This window comes from Toxorhynchites rutilus, chromosome 2 (assembly GCF_029784135.1).
Source record: "Toxorhynchites rutilus septentrionalis strain SRP chromosome 2, ASM2978413v1, whole genome shotgun sequence".
Lineage (NCBI taxonomy): Eukaryota > Metazoa > Arthropoda > Insecta > Diptera > Culicidae > Toxorhynchites > Toxorhynchites rutilus.
This window is the reverse complement of record NC_073745.1, coordinates 214,287,798-214,312,699: the sequence shown is the minus strand read 5'-3', so window position 1 is coordinate 214,312,699 and position 24,902 is coordinate 214,287,798. Positions and strand designations below refer to the sequence as shown.

The 24,902-nt window shown below is 39.2% G+C and overlaps 1 protein-coding gene and 1 long non-coding RNA gene across 6 annotated transcripts in view; both read right to left on the bottom strand.

The window, feature by feature from the left end:
• The window catches only part of LOC129764698 (sodium- and chloride-dependent neutral and basic amino acid transporter B(0+)), a 294,398-nt gene that overhangs the window by 162,481 nt on the left and 107,015 nt on the right, over positions 1–24,902 (bottom strand). For all 5 annotated transcript variants that reach the window (XM_055764056.1, XM_055764060.1, XM_055764059.1 and 2 more), the window contains one exon: positions 588–1,061. In XM_055764056.1, the coding sequence (XP_055620031.1) occupies positions 588–1,061 (474 nt within the window). The remainder of the gene's footprint in view (positions 1–587; positions 1,062–24,902) is intronic.
• Positions 18,653–20,543, bottom strand: LOC129764700 (uncharacterized). Its single transcript, XR_008741199.1, has 3 exons — positions 19,598–20,543; positions 19,438–19,517; positions 18,653–19,355 (listed from the first exon to the last, which is right to left on the bottom strand). It is a non-coding gene; the product is annotated as an uncharacterized LOC129764700 (long non-coding RNA).

Below are 24,902 nucleotides of genomic sequence, written 5' to 3'. Positions count from 1 at the left end.
CAGCAAGTGAAAATATATATATACATTTGGCGCATCTCGCCATCGATTTCTTGTGTAAACAAACGTCGCCACGCGTTCAACAAATGACTTTCAGCGAGCGCGACGCGAGATCAGCGATTGGTTATCACGTGGATTTGAATAAATGGAGCATCTTGGATGTAAACATAAGCCGCCGGTGGAGGTGGAGAAGCTGAGCCAATATTTATATCCGATTGGCGGTAACTTTCTCGTTTTATTCATGGAAGTAAATATTTGCAAACCATTTTATGAAAAATTCAATATAAAAAAATCATACATAAATTGTAAGTCACCATCATCGTCATCATTATCATTAAGAACAATCACATTAACATAATCGCATACTCAGGTTGTAACTTAAAGGCAGCACCCCATGAGAGAAGGACAGTAAGCACTTGATGCGAATAAACACACTTATGGCGTCCTCGGTGTGAAATCAACGGATGTGCAAATTAAAAGTACATCATCGCACTCGATTGGGAACACGTGAGGTGAAGGGATAATAACAAAAGCTACACCATTCGACGAGGAGAGTAACCATGGGCAACGACGTCTCTCTAATTACTCACCTGTTTGTTTGTATGATCATCGCTTTCAGCGGCTACATTGTTTTGGGAGTTGATTTTGGTCGACAAGAGCTTCACGGTGGACCCATTCTGCATCATGCTGGAATTGTTGGCGTTAGTCGGCGAGGACAGATACCGCAGGTCGCTCGCCGTGGGGATTCCCGCCGTGGTTGTACTGGCATTGTTATCGGTGACGCTGCTGTCACTGTGGTTACTGTTGACGATGGCATTGCTGGTATAATTAGTGAACGCCGTGTGGGTGGTCCAAATGGGCATCGATGACACTGGGTTGAAGGATTGCTTCCGATGGATCGCCCTGTCCATGGTTAGTGACTGACCCGGTTTGCTCAGGCCAGGACCTAGGACACCCTCGGCGGACTTTTTGCGCTCCGTTGTGAACGAAATGGTGCCGTCGGAGAATCGATGGAACGTCAAATTCTCATCGGACAAAAATGACATTGACGTGACGCTTGATATCTGCGTGAGAAAAAAAGAAACAGAAAAAGACGGATTTAGCGATAACAGGAAAAACGTGTTTATATTGGTGTAACGATATATTGAGGCATCCATCAGCAATTGAAGTCGTGTATACATTTCAGAGAGCCTTGTTATCCTAGTTTCCGCTTCGATTCAAACTGTGTAAGGCTTCAAGGAGTACAAAAAAACGTGCTCCAATTGCTGTTGCTATCACACCCACGCACTCTCGAAGGCAAATCGCAGTGTTTGCATCCGTATGTGGTTGAAGCACATTGGAACGCTTCGAGCATATGTACAGGATGATGCTGCGCGAACGAAGCCCGCGTTTAAACGTGATAGTTACCATGCCAGTCATTCGATGTAAAGCTGAGGGAAAGGCATGACTCGAAAGCACTTGTATCAGCACGTTGCCTGTCGTCGTTGTATATTGAACTCAGTATAGTTCTACATATGTGTATTGGGTGAAAACACTTCAAGTAGGGAGAAATTGTAATTTAATTGATGCGGGTGACAACGGTCGATAGTACACCCAAACTAGCGTTGGCTGAAAACATTTCATCTTCGGCAGAAAAAATGCTTGAAATGAACAAATAAAAGCATCTTTTTCAAAAGCTTCAAAATGTTTGTGTGTATGGGAGCAGACATCTTATTCTCTCAGACTGAAGGTCAGTTTGGGATTGTACCCAAAAAACCCAAACGATGTCAAACGGAATCTAATCAAGGCCAGCTGGAATGCAAGGTTGTTTTGCACAACCACGCTAACCACATAACCACTGGTGCTGTTGCATAAATGCGTGATAATATTACACCACATTTCAAAATGAAGTTGGAAAGTGTTTTTTGTGAGTAAAAAGGAGATCATAAACGTGAACCTATATCCTTTTCGGTCTGGGCCATGTATGTGACAAAGTATGCGAAAAGGTTTAATGCGTGCTAATTTGCAATGTGTCTCTGTTTTGCATATTGGCATATTGCTCTTATTGCTATGGCATATATGGTCGGGGTTCTGCCAAAACGAACCAAGCGCCAAAAACATTATTTTGAGATTTTTCAATTGGAAGTTTGGGCTCCCACTAATTGACTGTGTCGGATCAAATCTATCATTTTACCGCTCTCGTGCTACAAACAGGATGTCAAACATAATACTACTTTTCATGCTGTAAGCACACATCACACATCTGATTCAGAACTTTTAGAACTAGGAATAAAACAAAATTATGTTTCTGCTTGACACGCAAAACTTCGTTCTCTTTGCAGCCAGAGCGAACCAAGTACATGCTAGTTATTAACATAACATCATTACACAACACATTAGTATTTTCGCTTTCGATTAAATTCATGAATGGTATATATATTGACTCACTTTTGTAAGTTTGTCGTAAAGTAGAAAAAATGAAATATAAAAAAATCAATATTTACTGCTGTCTCCTTGTTAGAAAATACGCCCATGTGATTTTCAACATGGCTTAGTTTATAACAGCTTGGTCTCGTTCATAAATTGGAAAACAGTGATACGCCAGCTAACTTCAATGGAGCTGATTAATCGGCCTGTTTGGAATCACGTTATTTTATCGTTGTCATTCAATCGAGGAGTATTCACATCGGTAATCTAAGTTTGAAACACAGCCATATTGCTTCCTTTATTCATGGATGTTTTTATTACTCTTCACCGATTTGTAGAACTCAATATTCATATATGCATATGAGTGATCGGATTTTACGGATTTTACAAATCGACTTTTACACTCTTAAATTCGTTCGCCTTGTCGCGAAACAATGGTCAAAATAAGTCATCCATATTTGTGGTTCAATTTACTCTCTATCTGATGGGCATAATTCCGGAAATAATTCTAAATTGTTGAAATTTGAATGAAAATTATTATTCGATTTCGTTTGGATGCTAAATTTGTTTTGAATGTGTTTGAATCAGAGATCGAAATCCTCGCTCGGATGCACGATAAATATTCAATCAATCAATCTAGTTTTCGATGAACCGTGTATTGTTGATATTTCGTTTTCACCGAAAATTCTTTTTCAGAGAGAAAGAGATGTGGAAAATCTCGTTCTCGGAAGTTCAACGAGAATGGTTTTTAGTCTCTCATTTGGTACTGAAAATATGGAGCGAAAAATCATAGCTAACTTTACCAACGTTAATCTGTTAGGACAGCGTCCAAACGATCTGCATTTGGACAGCGTCTGAATTGTACAAATATTAATCCATCTCATGTTCACTTCACGATGAAACCCAATATTGCCGCATATTTTCATGCAATGTTTTCAGCTGTACTGAAGAAGTGAAAAACCATTATCGGCATCAAGGAGTCACTGAAAACGAAACCATTTTTCGGCAATCATAACTCACCGAAAAATAAAAATCGGCTTTGCGTTTCTCGCGAGAATCGAAGTGAGCGTATAACATTCTCTCGCCTCCTATATTCTCAGCTATTTTTCCCTGTGGGTGAAAACGGATGTTTTTCGTCTCAAATCGGCGAGCATTTCGATCTCTGGTTTGAATGCTAAATTTTGCGTGTTTATTCCACCCGAAAAACCATTACTATTTTTGCTTCATAGAAATGGAACATCGAGACCAATGTTGTTTACGTCGAATTGCGTGGCAAGGGTGTCACATTTGCTCAACTCGATTGCTTGAACAGAATGCAAAATTGCGCTTTTTCCATTCAACAGAATACAAACAACAATATGTGGGGACGAATACGATCGAACTTCATTTTGTGTTTGAACACACGCGCAATGTCATGACAATGCATTGCGCTTTGGCCTGGCTATAACTAAAGCTGTGTCGGCGTTGCTCATGATAGTGTCTCGCAAGTGAATGTATTATTCCTCGCACCGCTTTTGTTGATTGTGTAGTAAGAATTGCAGTCGTTCAATCTCTACCTTCGCGTATATGTCGACCATAAATTGTTGGCACAGCTTACGATATCTTGAATTGGCGTTTCTTGACCATGTCAAATCACCATATGATAAACATAAAAATCCTTCGTGCGCGCCCTCTGTTTGTTTCGTCGCATGTTCATAAATATTAAATCAAAATGAGAAATGATGTTCATAATGAATTAAGTATCTGTGACGGGGTCTCGTTGGTATAATGTTCATGCAAGAGATTTTTCGTTAAAGAAACCCTTCTGACTTGCACTGTCGTCACGCGTATTCTAGAGCTTGCCACTCCAGAATACATTCATGGCGTATTGTTCGTCATAGAAATCTCAACTATTAACTAATAAAAATGACGTAAGTAGTACTACGTTGAGAAGGCAAAACCTTGGGAACGTTAGTGCCATTGAAGAAGAACATAGCGAGGGTCGTATGAACGGTGTGTGTCAACGATGAATTCCAGATTATTGTTTTTTCTTCGCATTAAATTTCTCGTATCACCGTGCTATCATGATTCCAGCAGCGCTTGTGCTTTGGATCTACACACGTGCTCTCCAGCTGATGTTTTATCAGGGTTGATGGCAATAGCGTGATTGTCATTTTGTAATCCGAGCAAATGTGATTTGAAGAATTTCGATAACTCATTGTGCTCATCCAAAAAGGCTTCCAGCTCGTCGGAGATGCTTCCTGCTTTAGATGAGTTGATGTTACTTGTGTATTTGTAGATGGATGTTCAATGAAGCGGGCGTTACGCCATCAGTGATTGAACAACTTAAATAAATTCGTTCTGTTGAAAAAACGAACAATGGTTAAATTATTAGAATATTTTTGACGCAAAACTAATAAAATCGCAATTAAAAGTAGGGAATTGGGGTCAAAATTTAAGAATATATGTATGGTATGAAGTCAAATTTTTGAAAAAAATATCCAGACCTTTTTTCCTGCATAGAGCCACCCTATTCGGTATTAAATGTATGGTTAAATGTATCCTACCGGTAACATATAGAGTTTACAACCTATTCTCATACCTACCAAGTATTTTGAGTATAAAACGTATAATTTCATCAAAATCGGTCGAGCCGTTTCGGAGGAGTTCGGTAAGAAACACCGTGACATATATATAGAGATATATATACATACATATATATATATATATATATATATATATATATATATATATATATATATATATATATATATATATATATATATATATATATATATATATATATATATATATATATATATATATATATATATATATATATATATATATATATATATATATATATATATATATATATATATATATATATATATATATATATATATATATATATATATATATATATATATATATATATATATATAAATATATATATATATATGCTTCTATGCTGATTATATACTCCTCCTGCATAACTTGAAAACTAATCAATCTAATGGAGCCAAATTTGGCATGTGAAAATTCTAGGAGGCACGAAACGTTTCTATGGTGAATAGACAATCCTCCCCCCTCTCTAAGGGGAGAAGAGGGGATAGTTTTGTTTTTATTCTATCATATTTTCTGTATCAAACATTTATTCCATGTTACGGAGAAACATGTTATTTGCAAGTGGTTGAAAAATCTGGAACGAGAATTGTGACTGAAATTAATCTGATATTATAATGATGAGTTTTGGTTGAAGTACTAGAATGTTTTTTAGTAGAAGGTAAATTCAACGGGGCCGATTAGTAGATCAATCAATGAACAGTTCTGCGATTGGACTCATGAACTTGCCCATATGATTGGATGAAAGTCAGAAATACTTGATTCAATAATTAAGGAAACATGATGTGAAAATTTTCATTCAAATTAAAAAATTAAAAAACCGGCTTCGTGTATTCTAATATGATAGAGATTAATCTAACGAGTTTGGAACCCAAATTATGGCCCTAATTTGAAGTTGCCACCAAACGTCGACACCATGCCACTGTCATCGCGAATTACCAGTTTACCACCATCTGACATATCGTGATGTCGATGATGAACTTTTTCAGCAGAGTGATAGTGTGATAACGTTAATAATTTTTGTTTTGCTTTAAACGGATTTGGAGCCATCAAAATCAAATCGGAAATCCTCTAAAATTTTTTGGTACTCTATAATTATGATTCCATAATTCATAAATGATTTAAATTAAGGAACATTGGAAGAATACACATTTTCCTATAGTGTTCCCGTGCCCGAATTTGTATCAGCGAGGTACAATATTTGAATGTCACTTAATCAGACGGGCGTAAATCGGTCGCTAGAAATGCAATGCAGCATTCGTTCTACAGATAATGAGGATATAGAAAATATTGCAATCTTAGCTCCGCCGTCTCGCTCCAGTTATCAGACAGCTGTGCAGATATCGCACAGTATTTTATTCGGTGGGGTCACCACGTCAATTTGCATACCATCTGGTGATGCCTCATTGTCAGTTGAACAAAGTGGTATGTCAATCACTGCATTTGGAGGTTGGAAGATGTATGAGTAATGCTGGTTACTTATTGGCCCAAAAATTTGTTTCAATAGCTCAAACTGCTTCGAAAACAAAACAAAAATCACAAAAATCTATAAATATGAATACCTGCTTGAATGTCAGTCTCAGTCAAGATTTGTCGATGCATGTTGTTGGTTATCAGTGAAAGTTTTCTAAATATTGTTATATTGTTACTGTGTTTCACAATATTTTTCGCTATAGAATGCATCTTCAGAATATGCAAGAAGCAAACATAAAGGGTGTGTCACATCAAATTGCATCACGGAAAAAACGCTGAAGAAATTTAATTTTTAGGAATTATATCTTCAGCTTTCGCTTATAATCAGATAAGAGTGTATAGATCACGTTGGCCATCCTTCACTGTCAATTTTTCGTAAATTTGGAAAACTGTCGTCGAACGAAAAAGAGCGTCGTGAATTAATCTCACGCAATCATTTCGAGAATCCGGAGTTGTCACATCGGGACATCGGTAAGATGCTGGTAATCGTCCAATCCACGGTCAGCAGAGTACTAAAACGATACTTCGAGAACCTAACCATCGACCGGAAGGTGAAGAACGGCAAAAATGGATGCTCCGTCAGTGAAAAAGATCACAAGCGCGTAGTTAAGCAGTTTAGACGTGATCCGAGCAGTTCGGTCTGGGATGTCGCCAATAAGCTGAATTTGTTAAGTTTATTCGTCCAGCGGACCAAGCAGCGGGAGGGCCTGCGTACATACAATGTTCAGAAGGCTCCTAACCGCGACGAAAGGCAAAACATGGTGGGGAAGACGCGAGCCCGGAAGCTGTACACCGAAATGCTGACGAAGCCGCATTGCCTGGAAATGGACGACGAAACCTACGTCAAAGCGGACTTTCGTCAGCTGCCGGGCCTGTTGTTCTTCTCCGCAGAGGACAAATTCAGCGTTCCGGAGGAGATTCGCAAGCAGAAACTATCCAAGTTTGCCAAAAAGTACATGGTGTGGCAAGCGATCTGCTCTTGCGGAAAGCGGAGCGCCCCCTTCGTGATGACCGGCACGATAAACGGGCAGGTTTACCTTAAGGAGTGCCTACAGAAGCGCTTACTACCACTATTGAAGCAGCACGAGGGCCCAACCATCTTCTGGCCAGATCTCGCTTCGTGCCACTATTCAAAAGACGTGTTGGAGTGGTACGAAGCCAACGGGGTCACCTTCGTGCCAAAGGAACTGAACCCGCCCAACGCGCCGGAGCTTCGCCCAATAGAGAAATATTGGGCGATTATGAAGCAGGCCCTCCGGAAGAACCCAAAAGTTGTCAAATCGGAGGCGGACTTCAAGAGAAAATGGATTTCTGTTCGAAAAAACAGGAAGTGGGTTATATCTATGGTATAACCGCAAGGGTGACGTAGGACTATCGTTGATTTAGAGATCATTTGTTTGAAGTTGAATCTAAATCCATTCTGAATGAATGAATAAATGAATATTTGGGGGACTTCGAAAACGAGAGCGTTACGTTGGAGGCACAAGGTTTTATGCATCCAATATAGGATACGAAAAACCTTGTTCTGAAGAATAATCTTCAGAAGCTAACCTGCTAACTGTACTTGATTGACAAATCACAAACCCAAATGTATTATATGGATATTTTATGGATAGAAAACATTAAAATAAACTCTTTCGCTTGAATCTTCTTGTTCTTCTTCTTGAATGGCGTTAACGTTCTCTGTGGAACTTTTGCCGTCTCAACGAATACATTAACTAGCGTCATTTATTAATACTTAGTTGAGATTTCTTAAGCCAAATAACACGCCTTCAATGTATTCCGAGGGGCAAGCTCTAGAATACGCGTGACCACAGTGCAAGTCGAAGGAAATTTCTCTGACGAAAAATCCTCCGGCCAGAACGGGAATCTAACCCGAACACCCGGCATGATAATGTGAGACGCTAACCACTCGGCCACGGGTGCTTTCGCTTGAATGTAATTTTCAATTCCAAGGGGAACTGGCAGATTATTTTCCAGCAACGATTAGATATTTCCACATTTTCCTCGATACTGGAAGCCCACCAGTGGTTAATACTAACTCGATGACCACCTGTTAATAGTACTTGATTGAAAAATATTTGGTCACAGTGTTACATGGATAGAAAACATTCAAATAAACTCTTTCACATGAATGTATTTTTAAATTCCCAGAGGAACTGGCTGATTATTTCCCAGCAATGATTAGATCTTTCCGGAACTTTCTCGATGCTGAATGGCATCCAAACGGAAAGAATTCTGCGCGTGTATGTGTCGATCCTTCGCCGTCCCCTCCTCCAGCGCGTTAGGCAACGATGTTGTCTTGTCGATGTCCTCACGAAAAATGAATGTGTCTCACCACCAGAATATCGCTTAACTATGCTTTTTGTGTGTGATTGAATCGAGAGAAGGTGTGGTTTACGATGGCAATTTGGAAGGCAAACTAGAGGGGAATGAACTCTCTGAGCTCGGAACTTTCGGCGACTGAGCAATAATCGATTGCGGGCGCATACAATATTGGATACGGAAATATCCCACTGATGAGGAAGAATAATCTTCAGAAGCTATCCTGTTAATTGCGAAAATCACAAAACCAAATGTATTTGGTCACAGTGTTACATGGATAGAAAACATTCAAATAAACTTTTTCACATGAATGTATTTTTAAATTCCCAGAGGAACTGGCAGATTATTTTCAATAACGATTAGATATTTCCACATTTTCCTCGATGCTGGAAGCCCACCAGAGGTTAATACTAACTCGATAACCACCTGTTAATAGTACTTGATTGAAAAATATTTGGTCACAGTGTTACATGAATAGAAAACATTCAAATAAACTCTTTCACGTGAATGTATTTTTAAATTCCCAGAGGAACTGGCAGATTATTTTCCAGAAATGATTAGATCTTTCCGGAACTTTCTCGATGCTGAATGGCATCCAAACGGAAAGAATTCCGCGCGTGTATGTGTGTGTAGCGATGTCTTCCCGGGGATCCGTTTGTGGCATCACTCTCCTCCTTATGGATTCCCTTCTGGCCTAAGGTGCACAAACAGGCTCTTGGTGACACCGTTCATCCGCGCTTTCATGATAAATGAAGAGCTTCACCACAACAGCGACAACATGCTCCAATCGCTGTTCAATTAGAACTGAGTGGATTTCCGAGCGGCGCTCGCTTATATACCGATTCCTGATTTCAATAGCCTGTTTTGAAAGCAATTTTAAGACTATTGAAACAAGTTTTTGGATCAAAAAGTAACAAGTATAGAACGCGTAGACATTTTGTCTTTCGAATGAAATGTTTATCATACCATTTCGTTTAGTTGTTTAGGAACTATTAACGCTCAAAATCTCGGTCTCCGGCGTAACGCTTTCGTTTTCGAAACTTTGATTTTACACCCCGGTATAGAAATGAAAGACGTAGTCCTACGTCAAAACTACAATCTGACGTTGTACAGAACCTTATGGATGGGGTAAAGAGGAAAGTGCGAGCATACGGGCTTGGGCTCGAAGTATGAATAAAAAGAAAATGCCAAAAGTTGTTTAATAGTTTTTATTTTACTTTCTAAAATTTTCAAAAGGATCGGTCTACTGGGCGAATTTCTACAGCGTTTTTTCCGTGAAGCAATTTGATGTGACACACCCTTTAGTGTAGAGCAGAATCAAAGCAGAGGAGAAATATTAAATATGACGCACGTCATTGGAGATTGTACAAATTGTTGATATAATGCGTTTTAAAATAGATAACGGTAGTTGGGGACAAATATATAATCGCTTGGAGCCGCACTGTGTGTAATACGAGAAGAATGTCGCGATGCATACTGAGTACGTTACGTGAATTGTAACGGTTCTTTTCCAGGGTCACTAAAACTCCCAACTAGAGTTATTTTAGAAATTTCGATGCATTCTTAAAATTTATTTTATATTTATTTTTGACTGAAGGAAGTTTCTGAGAATTCAGGAGTGTGCTTGGATTTATTGATGTAATGATGTTGTTTTGAATTATAGAGGTTTTTCTCAGTTCATTCGCTTCTAGCCTTGAAAAAAAAAAACAGTGTGAAGAATGAAACTAAACAATTCGGCCATTTGGAAAACCGTGTTGCCGTCCGGTCGCTTGATGACTTAGGAATCGTGAATGATTTATTTGTGATTTTTTTCAATCGATCATTCAATTTTCGTGATATCAATTATTGTTTCTGGGTTGAAAGAGACGAAAGGTAATGTTCAGCGTTGAGAGTTGTGTTCTCCGATGGAAAACTGAAGGTGAAAATTTGTTTCGATGCTACTGCTTTCGCATCCGACGTCACCACACAATAAATTCAGTTCGGATTTTCTTTTGCCGTTCTGCGTCTTCGTAGATGTTTCGTTTTGCGTCGAAGATGGACTTTTGCTAAGAGATACTGAAAAACGTTTTATACATTCAAGAAGATCCGTATTTCAATTTCAGTGTTCAAGACAGTAAGCAATTAACAACACATGTTCATGCTTAGAATTATTTTGATAATCACTCAGTGGAAGCATTCATTTATCGTCGCTTATCTTTGCTATCAAACATTTGTATCAAAGAGTTTTATTATTAAATTTCTGTAATATTTGTTCTCGCCAGAATTTCGTAGTTATATGTTAACAATGCTGTCGTATCTTGGATGCCTCTTTATTCATTTTTTTGCGGCCCGCGACATCATTACTAACACTTGTTTGTGGCCCTTTTGGAAAAAAAGTTGAGTACCGCTGATCTAGAGCTTCTAGAAAATAGACCGAATGTAGCGAAGGCTGCTTTCGTCTCAGATGTTCACCCAAACTAGCGTTTCTTAGAAAACATTTCATTTTTGGTAAAAATGATGTCATTTCGTGTGCTGGAGAGTCAAATGCGCAAAAAATGAGCTATTTGAAAGGATAAAAATGGTTTGTATGCATGCGAGCAGACATCTCTTTCTGTTTTCTCTTCTCATTTCATTTGGGATTGCGCCAAAAAAAAAAGTCCATACGACGTCAATGAGGATCGAACTAAGGCCAGCTGGAATGCAAAGCTATTTCACACGACCACGCTATCCATATAGCTGCCAGCGCTGTTATATTGAAGCGTGATAATATTACACCTCATCATAAAATGAAGTTGGAAAGTGTTTAGTGTAAGTGTAAGAGGATAAAGAAGAACATGAACGAGAATATATATTTCTCTGTCTGGGCCGTGTATTTGGCAAACTATACGAAAAGCTTTCATATGCTTCCATTTAAATGTGTCTCCTGTTTCGCTCGTTCATATTGGCTTTATCATATATATTATACTAATGATATACATGTATTGGGAAGTAGAACATTATCTGTTAATTTTCAGCTCATTTAATGTAATAAATTGGGATGCCATAACTTGAGCTAAAAATTAACTTTGGGTGTTGTTCAGTCTCAAATAGACTACGCTGCTGTGCTAAATGAATTCATCGTGAATATTCCTCGTCGTACTCTGAGAACCCATGACTTCCTCCGAATTCGTACATTTCGTACCAATGATGGCTATGATGAGCCTTTTAGTAGTATATGTCGTGTGTTCAACCGTTGTTTTCATGTTTGTGAATATCACTTGTCTCGTCACGTCAATAAGAGTAGGTTCCGTGGAGTGCTTGGACATACTAGCCTAGTTTTAAGTTAAAATAAGTCGTATTTTTGTTAGGATTAAGATTGTGCCTTTGAACTGTATTTTGGACTGTGTTGACGTGAAAGATGAGTAGGTTTTATGCCCATTTTAGAAAAAAAAGCTTCAAGCACACTAAAATGGGATTTCCCCTCCTCCAAAATAAATAAATAAATAGTTTCGAATTTTGTGTTACGAACAATCGCACCAATTGTTGATTTACAATTTAATTCGTTCAAGGTATGAAGAAATTATTTCCTTTTTGTTATCATAATGGACTAAATTTTCCGGTTGAATACTAGTGAAATGAATCAAGCTGTACAGATGATTATTATGATTATTTATTACGTAGAATTCATTTAAAAAAAAGTATTTTACGCCACAATCATTTCAGATGTTAGCTTTTGCATCAGTGTAACTGTCAATTCCGTAGGTTTATTATTGTACGCACACTAGTATACACAGCCAAATAATGGAAACCTTTTGAGCTTTAACTGTGTGTGTGAGCAAAGAGCACTTGTTTTGTGTATTTTGAGATGGAAATATTTATAACGTCACCATGTCGTTTATTTAGCTTAGCTCGTTTAACTACGCTTAACGTTAGTGTAATTCGAAAATAACTGGGAGTCAAGTCAATTAAAGGTTGTTAGCAAATTGAAAAAAAGCATAGGCACATTTGAAGTAACATATATTTCAAATTTTCAAGGACCATGCCGAAGGGAACGATTTTAACGGAGAAGGAGCGTGGTAAAATCGATGTTTTGAAGGAGGAAGGATTTTCTCTCTGCGAGATATCGCGTAGAATTGGAAGGAGCAGAGATGCCGTGACAAACTATATCCGGTTGGGTGCTCTGTAAGCCACAAAGAAGCGTCCCGGACGACGTCCCCGCTTAACAGATAGGGACAAACGACATATCAAGCGCCTCGCTGTTGAGTCTAAACTTTCATCAGCAAAAATAAAAGTTGAAATGAATATTCCAGTAACCAGTCGTCGTATCCGTCAAGTTCTAAGCTCCGACGCGAACCTTTCGTACAGGAAATCCGTACCTGTACCGCGACTACTTCCTCGGCATAAGAAGGCACGACTGAATTTCGCCGATAAATTCCAATTCTGGGATGAAGAGTGGTCTTGAGTGGTTTTCAGTGATGAGAAAAAGTTTAATTTGGACGGTCCTGACGGTTCTGCTGACTGTTGGCAAGATAAACGGAAGAAAAAACCAACAAGAGAATCTCGCAACTTCGGAGGAGGAACCGTAATGGCATCAGTGACGCTGGGAAAACTCCAATCTGCTTCATATCAACAAGAATGAATTCCGAGAAGTACTGCGAACTGCTGGAGGAGGTTTCGATTCCTTTTATGGACGACGTTATTGACGAAAATGCTATTTTTCAGCAAGATAACGCTTCATGTCATGCAGCAAGTAACACCAAAAACTTTCTAACGGCCCATAACATTCCTGTTCTTGATTGGCCACCGTGTAGTCCGGACTTAAATCCCATTGAGAATGCTTGGGGAATTTTGTCAGCAAATATATTTGCACAGGGCAAGAAATTTGAAACTGCTGGACAGCTGAAAAAAACTATCATTAACGAGTGGGCTAAAATTACTCCGAACACGGTAAAGTCCCTCATTCAGTCTACGCCAAGGAGGCTGCAAGAGGTTATTGTGAAGAAAGGCGAAGCATCACACTACTAATTACATTTGTTTCGATTTTAGACTGGAAATAAAGTGAATAAATACTTATTTTCAAAGTGGTGTTATATTTATTTCATCCTCAAAATAACGAAATAAACCAACACTTTATCCATAGCCCTTTAATTCAATTGCTCAACCGGAACCAAATGATAGGTAATCGTTCTAAGATTCTAAAAATACAATAACAAAATATCTTTGATCGAGAACTTTGCAAAAAAGCACTATAACAGGAATGGCGTTATATATATATTTCCACCAGTGTATAAAAAACTAGCGAAGCATTATTTAGTTAATTATATTGTCTAAATTATAACGCCGGAAAATACTGTTATAGAGGAAACAGTTTCTCATGTCAAAGGTGACCACAAGGTTATCTCCGACAACCAAAGAGTTACATATGACACAAAAGTAATTTAACATAATTTGATTTTAATACTTCTAAGTTCTTTTTTCATTTTCTGTGTTTTTGAGAGTAAACCTTACATGTTTATCTGAAATAGCTTTCAGGCTTCCATTTTTATTCACTCTCAGTAAAGTAAATTAATTGATTTTAATTAAAATTCTTTAATAGCGGTTTTCAACTAGTCTTCATATTATAAGAAAAAAGGATCATAAAAAGTTTACAAAGTTTACTTTTTACAGCATCCATACAGTCTCCATTGGAGCCAATAAACGCAACGGCTGTTGATTAAAAAAAATGTTAATTGCGAAGCAAATTGCTTGGAAATTTGTTGTTGCGATACACGTTAAACACGTGCGCCAACCTCCCCTCGTCGATGAACACTAACGGCCTCCGGGTGCGTGTGTAATGCAAAATTTCAAAATAACATCTGCAAAATACCATCTCGCGTGTGAATGACTGCAAGTGAAGTAATACTTACTTTTAACTTAGAGCCAAATCTAAACTCATACTATACTCAATATAATCAGCGAATGGGGGAGAGAACACACCCTTCATCACTACTTCGTTAAATTTCTCACACTCGACTGCCATTGGATGGTTGGACTTCATTGGGTGGATCTGCAATGCAATGCAACGCAACAATATATATATTTGCATCTGCTGGTGCGACGTGAACATGGTTCGGTTTAATTGTGGCGATTTCAAACATCCAACAAGCAGAGGAATCTCAAACGCAAACACTGCGATCGTTTTTGGAACGCACGCTGGAAAATTGCGCGCAATGTATTGCGCTAGCATTCATATGTTTGAGGAATGTTCACTATGGTTCAGTGTGAGCCCCTCGAACTTACAATGGACGTGTATCATTCGAAACATCATTCGAAGCATGGGAATCGTTATCGGATGTGGGGTGATTTGATACAAGTATTTTGGCCATTTTGTGCCATCTTACGCTGCATTCTCGCTCACTATGCCATACCCCATGTGCCTAGATGTAATTGAGAAGGTAAATTGGTTATCTTGTGTGTTACATGATCGCTTCGTACCAGACGTGGTGCGATGAGTATCATTATGAATACGCGTATACCGTGTTACGAACGGCTAACGATGAGAGTCGATGCATCTTCTCCGAGTCTCGTTAATTGAAAGTTAGTTTTATCTCGGCACTATTAGCGCTTAACTGAAGTGACGATTGTTCGCACAATACTATCATTTGGGGTATTCAATATTGGTATATGAGGAAGGCTGTAGATAAAGAACGTTTCACGATTCAAAGTGAGCAATAACGCCATGCTAACCATGGAAAAGCCCTTCTTCGCGATTATTCCAAAAGCAATATTTTTTCCACAGTAACAATGCAACTAAAATAGTAAAAAAGTTCTATCCAAAATATCTAAAATAGTTAAAAAAAAATCTATCCATTATATTAGGCTGTCAAAAAAGTCCTGCGGTATTTTTTTAAAATTTTCATTTGTTCATAAAATTAGTTACAATCATCTGTTTTAAGTCAAATATGCTCCGTTTTGTTCGATGATTTGTTCCCAACGAGATGTCATCTTCATAATACCCCTGTTATAGAAGTTCGCTTCCTTATTGGCAAAAAACTCGGATAGCCAATTTTCACAGGCCTCTTTTGTGGCTAACTTCTGACTACCTAGCTCGTTCGCCATGGACAAAAACAGGTGGTAGTCACTAGGTGCAAGGTCCGGACTATACGGCGGATGCAAAAGAACCTCCCATCCGAGCTCCCGGAGCTTCTGGCGCGTCACCAAAGAAGTGTGTGGCCTGGCGTTGTCCTGATGGAAGACAATGCGGCCTCTGTTTATCAAAGATGGCCTCTTCTTCATGAGTGCTACCTTCAAGCGGTCCAGTTCTTGGCAGTACAGGTCCGAATTGAGCGTTTGGCCATAGGGAAGCAGCTCATAATAGATTATTCCTTGACAATCCCACCAAACACACAGCAGAACCTTCCTGGCCGTTAATGAGGGCTTGGCCACCGTCAGAGCCGCTTCAGCGGGCTTCGACCACGACCGTTTGCGCTTCACGTTGTCGTAAGTGACCCACTTTTCATCGCCAGTCACCATCCGCTTCAGAAACGGGTCGATTTTGTTGCGATTGAGCAGCGGTTCACATGCGTCGATACGGTCAAAGATGTTTTTTTGCGTCAACGTGTGTGGCACCCATACATCGAGCTTCTTTGTGAATCCAAGCTTCTTCAAATGGTTAATAACGGTTTGATGACTTATCCCCAGCTCTTGGCCGATGCTACGGCTGCTACTATGCCGGTCTTTCTCGGCTAATTCAGCGATTTTGTCGCAATTTTCGACGACAGGCCTTCCGGAGCGTGGCGCATCTTCGACGACCTCTACACCAGAACGAAAACGTTGAAACCATCGTTGTGCGGTGGAAATGGAAACTGTATCGGGTCCATAAACTGCACAAATTTATTGGCAGCTTGAGATGCATTTTTGCCTTTGTCATAGTAGTACTGTAAAATATGTCGGATTTTCTCTTTATTTTGCTCCATATTTGCGACACTATAACTCACGAACGACTTTACCAAACAAAACACTGTCAAGCGCGCAAAAATATCTTTCCAACAAGCTATAGTATGACTCGATACAATGAATACAACTAAAACTACGCGCTTACAACGACACCTCGCGGAAATATCGCAGGACATTTTTGACAGCCTAATATCATATGAGGGAGGATGTATATTCTGACAGTAAAATAACGAATAAAAAACATTTTTTAAAACTTCCTTCAATTTGCGTTCAACACGTTGACTGCCAAGTCAGTCACCGGTGACTGACACCGAGTTTTCACTCAGACTGCGTCAGTCACCGGTGATTGACAGTATAATATATGATAATAAATATAACTAATATAAGCATATAAGCTTATAAGCATAAGCTTTTCGAACAAAAATACCTTCCACTACGATAAAAAATACGTTTGAAAAGTTTCCATAGATTCGCTATAAAACCGTAGTACTCAACGTGTTAAATTGTCTTCGAATGTGTACCCTTCGGAAACAATACGTATGTCAAGAGAAATCCAATCATCTCGACATTTTTCGAAAGAGATTTTTTTTTCGGAACCGATATCAGGTCTCATCACGCATTCTTTTTTAACTATCGAAAACATCTGGGAGTATCTGGGATTTATTCGCAAATTGATGTAGGACTTCCGTTGTTCCGGGCTTGGGTTAGTAATCCCAAGCAGCCGTCTTGTTGCTGGCTGGATGGCTGCCGATTCTTAATTGATCGTCAGTGAATACTGATTGATTATAGAGACTTCAAACTTTTGCTGTTTTGCTGCGTCCCAAGCCTTGAAAAATGCCGATTCAGGAAAATTATTCTAAACTCACGGTCTTGGGATGCCATTTTGGCCGCCATTGCGAGGCATCGCAGTGTAGCCCTTGTATTCTATAATTGGTTATCAAAATCGGAAACTTAAAGTAAACCGATACGACTAAATACAATAAACAAATAAATTAATTAATTTGAAATAAAATAATGAAAAATAATAAGTGAAGATATTTTGAAGTATATAATTATTGGATTGTATGTACAGTGTCTCTGTGATAATCGCGGGGGACAATGCTATAGAATGCTATAGAATGGTACAAATTCGTTTGTGCAGCTGATGATAAGAAGTTGTTCGAATTTGAATTTTGATTTGCTTCTGCACTAACCGAAGTCAGTGGATGGTTCACTGTCTTGCAATGAAGCAAAAATTTAAAAGAAAATCCCACGTGAGCTTCGCGGATGCAATTGAGAGTTCGATGATATTGTAAAGCGAATCAACATTAGGGATGCTATGTTTTGAGTAGCCGAGACTTGGAACGAAGTATCGGCTGATTCCATTCTCAAGTGATGGAAACTGACAGCCCGTTGTCGGTTGTAAAAGAATGCATACTTTCGATTCTGAAGAAATTGATTGACCAGAATAATACCGTGCACGATGAGGATATGAAGTTTGAGACCCTGATCGACGAAGCCATAGTCAACACTGTTTTGCATCCAAACACATTCGTTTCCGACTGTCGACGGTGCGAATACTTGATCAGTTTGTAACCCGCGACGCCGGGGAAGCGCGCGAGTTCGTCGCGACCGGGGATTTTGCGCAGATAAGCGGTCGGCTTAAGCGCCACTCCCGCGAGGGAGACCGACCGCCGTGTTTTATCCTTGCCCGGCAATGAGACACCCACTGAGGGCGGGTTTGTCCTTTTTCTCACAAACCCGGTTATTTCCGCGACTCTTCTGCGCTAAGAAGGACCCGCGACACCGTTTGTCCGCGTTCCACAATTCAGGCAACAGAGGCAATACGGTTGTTTCCAATGAACACCGTTTATGCCAAAATTCTCATCATTGGATCTACGCAATGATGCCAAACCCACCCACCTTGAAGTTTCAGAGGACGAGGTGCGGGGGTTGAAAAGTTGTCCACAACAGAAGAGGAGCCCCAACCCTGGGCTCGTGACCTATCTGAAATTTATTCGGGTTTTTAGGCTACACCGCTAGCCAGTAAATGCACAAAACTTCCGTCTACATCTAATTATTGGTTATCACACAACATTCATTCAGCTAACTCAACATATTATCCCACAAGTTTTAATTATATTTACAACATTTACTTCGAAACTTCCAATTAACGAAAAATAATAACTACATGAACAATTTTATTTAACTATTACGGGATTCGAACATCGGACCCATTGATTCAAGTCCAGCGATTATTCTACAAAGCCTAATTTCGCATCTTGTGTAACCCTTTATTAATAGCGATCAGCATAAGCGCGCCGTCGGTAAATCTCTACGCTTCGATTGCATGTGGCATTGTTGTGTGGCGTTGTTAGTTGTGTGTGGTTTTATTCTTTGGTTCTTTTAACCCTACATGCGCATGTTATTTTAGGGTAAAAATAGTTTTCTACTCACACTACCTAGGTTTTACGTGGAGAATCTACCTTATCGCCGTTCCACGCCAGGCGATGAATGGTAAGTCCGTAGGCGTTGAGTGCGCGTTCGACTCGTAGATGTGTCGTGATGCGCCTTCCCTGGATGCGCGAGTGATGGTTTGCGCTCCGCGCGGCCACTAGAATTGACGGACAAGGTGGCGGAAATCCAATCTCCGATCGTGGGTCAGAAGCGGCTTTTTCCTACACACGACAGTCAAAAGAACACCACACACAGGCCACAATTAAAATTAATGCTAGCCACATGTCACATGCCGAAGCTTACCTTCAGTTCCGCTCAATGGGGACACAAGCGGAGAGTTAAATTCACGGAAAACAACTACTGGACTAAATTTAATCACTATTCTAAATATGAAAATAAAAAAAATCACAAAATGAAACTTTATCATACTGACTAGCACATGTAGCCTTTCACCAAAATCTACCTTCGGATTTCAACTCGCGACACCAGAACAAACTAATCCGCTCCTGCCTTTTTCACTTTCGAAGTCGGAATGGCAAGCATATCTCAAGATCCTCAGATCAGCGAGACATTCATTGGAACCGGAATTACGTAATAGTTAACGATGTTAACTATTTTGTATTCATACCGAAATTCCCCTGCGCTTTCATTGGTCGCGCATTCAAGCATTCGCGGGCGATACCCTTTAACCTCCCGAGCAGAGTTCAAGTCGAAGCGCTCGCCGGGTTTTGAAATTTGAAGAACAAGAAAACCCCGCCGAAAGACTCTGCCATTTGGGGGAAATATCCAAATGAAAAAATAGCAAAAAAAAAGGAAAGCATGAGTCTTTCGGAGTGTTGGTAGGTGGGTGTCTTGGCTAAAACAGCCGCCCAGTCACATCCAGCACCCATTTTGGCTAGTTGCTCAAATCTAAAATCGGGAGCGGCACTCGCGTTGCCAAACATCCAATACATAGAAAGAAGAGAGAATCCCAGATCCACACAGGAGAGATTGTGTTGGATCTGAAATTCAAAATAACGAAACGAGGGGCTTCCAAAAGTCGAAATCAGTACCGTGCTACATCATTCCCTGCTTAATTTTCGAAAATTTGATTGGCCTGCACCAATCAAATTTTCGAAGGCGAAAATAGAGTCTCCCTTCGCAGAATTGTTTAGTAACATTTTCGGGGTCATATGTGGTCATCGTCAAACTGAATTGACTCATCCTCTATTTCCAGTATCAGATCAATTGATCTGTCTGTAACTGACCATCAACGCTTTGCAGCTCCGGTCTCCAGCGAAATGTCATGTGAAACCCTACAAAGGTTAACTCTAAACGCCCATCAAAAATTACTGGTATTATAGAGAACTAACTAACCGAAAACTACTGAACTGAGAGACAAGAAAAAACTCGAGAAAAAAAAACATCAATCGATCTGACCTTCCAGAGCTACTATTTAGTTGACAATCCTATTTACACAAAATGAAGAAAAAATATACTCGAAATTACTCAAAACTATAACTAAAATCTTTACATCCTCCACTTCTCATAAATAGAAGTATTTCTGGAGTTGTAAAAAAGAACGTACTATCGACCTACGTCGAAAAAATAACTCGATGAATATTGTTCATTCCGACCTCAGAACTTTATCCAAGTAAAAAGGAATGAAAACAATATCCATCTTAAATTTGCCCGAAATTTCTTCGGATATGGAAACTACTCTGGAAGGATCCAAAGATTTCCTGCTCCCATCAGAAGAAAGATCTTAAAGTTCGTCATTCTCAATCGTTGGCATGCTACCAACGATTAGATGACCTTTTTCCTAACAAAATTACAAAACAAAACTAAATATTCAACCAATCAAACATTCACGCACCCCTCGCTTACAAGCGATGTACACTCATTCTCCCCAATACACTCACACCATTCACTCACGCTATTGCCAACCAAACAGTGTTTGAGAAGTAAACAAACCGGTGCGAAGGTTTGTCAGGGCAGTGTAATTTAATTTTTATTTTAATTCTTACACGGACGATTCCGTGTATAAGGGGAAAAAAAACTTTGTGGAACGATATGGACGGAAAAAGGAAAGTGTAAATGGTAAGTCGTTCCAATTATTAGATGTAAAGCTTTTTTCTTCTCTTTCTTCCCCAGATTAGGTTCGACAAGGGGAGCAGCATCACCGATTGGATGGACATGTTGCTGGGGAAACCGATCAAGACAACGACCGACGAAGGACGAGGATTATGAGGACAGAGGATTCTGGAACACGACAGGACCATTCTTGGGAACACACAACAGGAGAAAACAGGACCGGAATTGAAGCAATCAAGAAAACAAATGGAAGACGGGAAAGGATGGCAGCAGCTGAGAACAATAGTTGGAAACACAGACCAAAACATGGGAATCATTGGATCTGGACGCAGGTGAAATACGAGGAAACCACGGACGGGAAAAGGATCCAAATGGAACCTGACAACATCGTTTCCGGGACTGGACTATTTTAAAGGATGGGACACTGATGATACTCTAGAAAAAACCTGGACGGGAATCAGAATACGAGCTGGAGTATACAGCGACGACAATGATAACAAGAACCACAACGATAATTATTACAAGTAAACAATAAGATTTAAATATATATTAATTTTTTTTATCTTATTCTAGGAACTGAAGTAACGAAAAATATAAACATATCGGAATTTCTTCGAAAAAAAGGACAAAATAATGGACTACTGGAATAAATAACACTATGAAAAAAAAAAAACAAAAGCAAAACAAAATAGACTATAAACAAAGAAAAAACGTGAGTGACTATATTTTTAAATAAATTAACTAACTAACCTAACTAGATATAAGACTAATACTAGAAAATAAGGGTTAGGGAACTAGGAAAAACTAATAAACTAATCTACTACTAATTTATACAAGTATTTACAACCCGAGTCGCGTCTTCCACTTGACTCGGTTCCGAAGGTGGAACTCTTGTCTGGTCTTTTCGTTGGGATTCCCGTTAGTCGTCACTTCGGATACATAGCTTTCAAAAAAACTTGATTCTACGGAATCAACCAATCGAGAGGATTATCAAGTCTCTTCTTCTTCAGACTGCTCTCTAGTGCTGAGGCGCTCTACTCTTCGTTTCTTCACAAAGTCCACTACTGATTGTTTCGAAAGTCATCATCAGTGCTCGCTTTACGCTTCACGGTACCATGACCGCTACTTTGCACAGGTCATAGCTCCGACTCGTTCATTTTCTTCGTGAACTTTGCTACTTTTCCCGGATCATTGTGAGCTCTCAACTCAGACTTCAAGCAATCTTCCAAAGAATCAACGATTCCTCAATCGATGGGATTCGACGTAGGTCTTTCCACATAGGTGTGTTTTTTGTTATTAGTTCCTTCATGAAAGGTACATAGCTTGAACAACAAACATATACACACGAATATACACATAGGAAGAAGGATTATGGAGAGGCGAACAAAGAAGGATGCCTATCTATCACGTCTTCTGCCTTGTGTCAACACATTATTGTCCATTTTTCTCTCATTTCTATTATGAACAGTACAACGTTCACAGCTTCGTGTCGTTCTGCCCATATTTCCGCAACCATAACAGAAAATTAATTTCCGTTCATTACAGTTCCTCCAACAATGCCCCTGTTGTTGACAATTCCAACAGGTCTTTGTGGTACTAGAATTTCTCGTTCTTCTTCTATCTACTATCCAATTGGCTTCTTCATTTCTGCTTTCCATCGTCTCAATGCAATGGATTGGTTTTAGAGTGGAACTTTCCCATGCCTTTTGGAGGGCAGAATCAGTTGCATCGATTCGATAATTCAGGTCCATCAAATGGTCCAGATCATTCACATCAATAATAGAGATCCTTGAACGATAATGTTGTCTCATATTATCGAAAATAATTTCGAATTTTCGTCGCTTTGAAAGTGGTTTTGACAGCATTTTATTGAGCTGTTCAATTCCCTCCACAAATGCAACGAATGTTTCATCTCGACGCTGCTTTCGGTCGAATATATTCTGACGGATTGCTTGATCGTAATTAGGGTTACCGAAACGATTCCTAATCCGACGTTCAAACGAATCCCAATCATTCAACTCGTCTACGTACGTGAAGAACCATTCTAGCGCTGATCCATCCAACAGTACATGAATTCTTTTCAGAATATCCTTAGCAGAAACGTCTTCTCTATAAGCTATCTTCTCCAATTTATATAAGAAATTCTCAACGCTTAGAGTTCTAGGTTGGCCTGTGAACTTCATTCGCCATTTTCCGATTCGCTCACTTATGTAATCTCTCCTATCTAGCTCACCACTGTGTCGTTCTTTCCTCCTTCGTTGCCTAGAGCTATTTATGCTGGAAGGTTGTAAATTTACTGATAATTCTGAATCATCCCCGTTTGCATTTCTCCTACTTTCATTTTGTTGTTGAGAAAATCTATTTTGACCCGAATCTAACTCGTTATCTTCTGAATCGCTTTCTACATTTTCATTAGATGTGTTTCCCTCAACATTATGTATAGGTATACTAATTTGGTTAGTCGTCTCCTTGATTGCTAGTCTCGACATAAGATCGCTAAGTGTTCTCTCCAAATATTCTACCTTTCCACGCAGTTGTGCTATTTCCTGTAGCACATTGATTTCTTGCTGTTCTGTTTCCGTCTCTTGCGGAACGAAATCTACTGGACACTCCGCATCTATCTTCGCATTGACGTTCGTACAATCATTTTTCGCTTCATCTGATAATTTATCTGCGTCATATTCTTTAATCATTTTACCTAAACAACGCAGCACTCCATCTTTCAGCAGCTGTTCCCCTTCATCGTTAACCGTACATCTTTCTGTTCTATACAAATAATGCAATAACTTTGATTTATGGTTCGACTCAAACCCTTTTTGCTTAACTTCCCTTCCAATCGCCGCCACATTTTTTTCCAGAACATTAAGTTCGTCTCGAATATTAATGGACGAGCTGTACTTGCGTCCTGACTTCGCATCTGATTTGAATAACTTTCTCAAACGCCGTTGCTTCCCTAAAAGATCCAAACCAACAATATTTTCTCCGAGTTGATTCCGTATGCGCAGTTCATAATCAGTTTCCTCCAAGCTCAGATGCTCAGTACATGGAAACTCCATTTTAACAAGTTCAGTAATACCACTAATATTCGACTAATTTATTGCAGGGTGACAGTGATGTAGCTGATAGATGACGGGTAATTTAAATCTTCAAAATGTGCCAGAAATACAGTGAGATAAATAAATCCAAAAAGAAATAAATCTGCTGAAAAACACTCGAAAGAAAAAAAAACATAGGAAGAACGACCTAAAATTTGCCCAATATCGTTTTTAAGAAAAGACGAGGATGACTGTTTGAATGGCAGACGAGGATTTTGCTAGAAAAAACAGCTTGAAAGTGCGATATATTGTACACGATATATATATTTTCTGAAAATTTTATTTCATAAATTATGCAAAATTGTAAAAATCGTTAAAAAAAATCCTAATGAAAAATAAACTAGAGACTGTCAATATTATTCAGAAAAATACTAAATTTATATACTGCCAAAAATAATTATTTCCACCAAAAACTAATTATTCCGAATACCTGGAAAAATTTATATAATTTTCCAAATAAATTTCCCAAAATTATTATTCCAATGACCGTAAATGTCGTGCCAAAAACCACGTTGGGCGCCAAATGTAACCCGCGACGCCGGGGAAGCGCGCGAGTTCGTCGCGACCGGGGATTTTGCGCAGATAAGCGGTCGGCTTAAG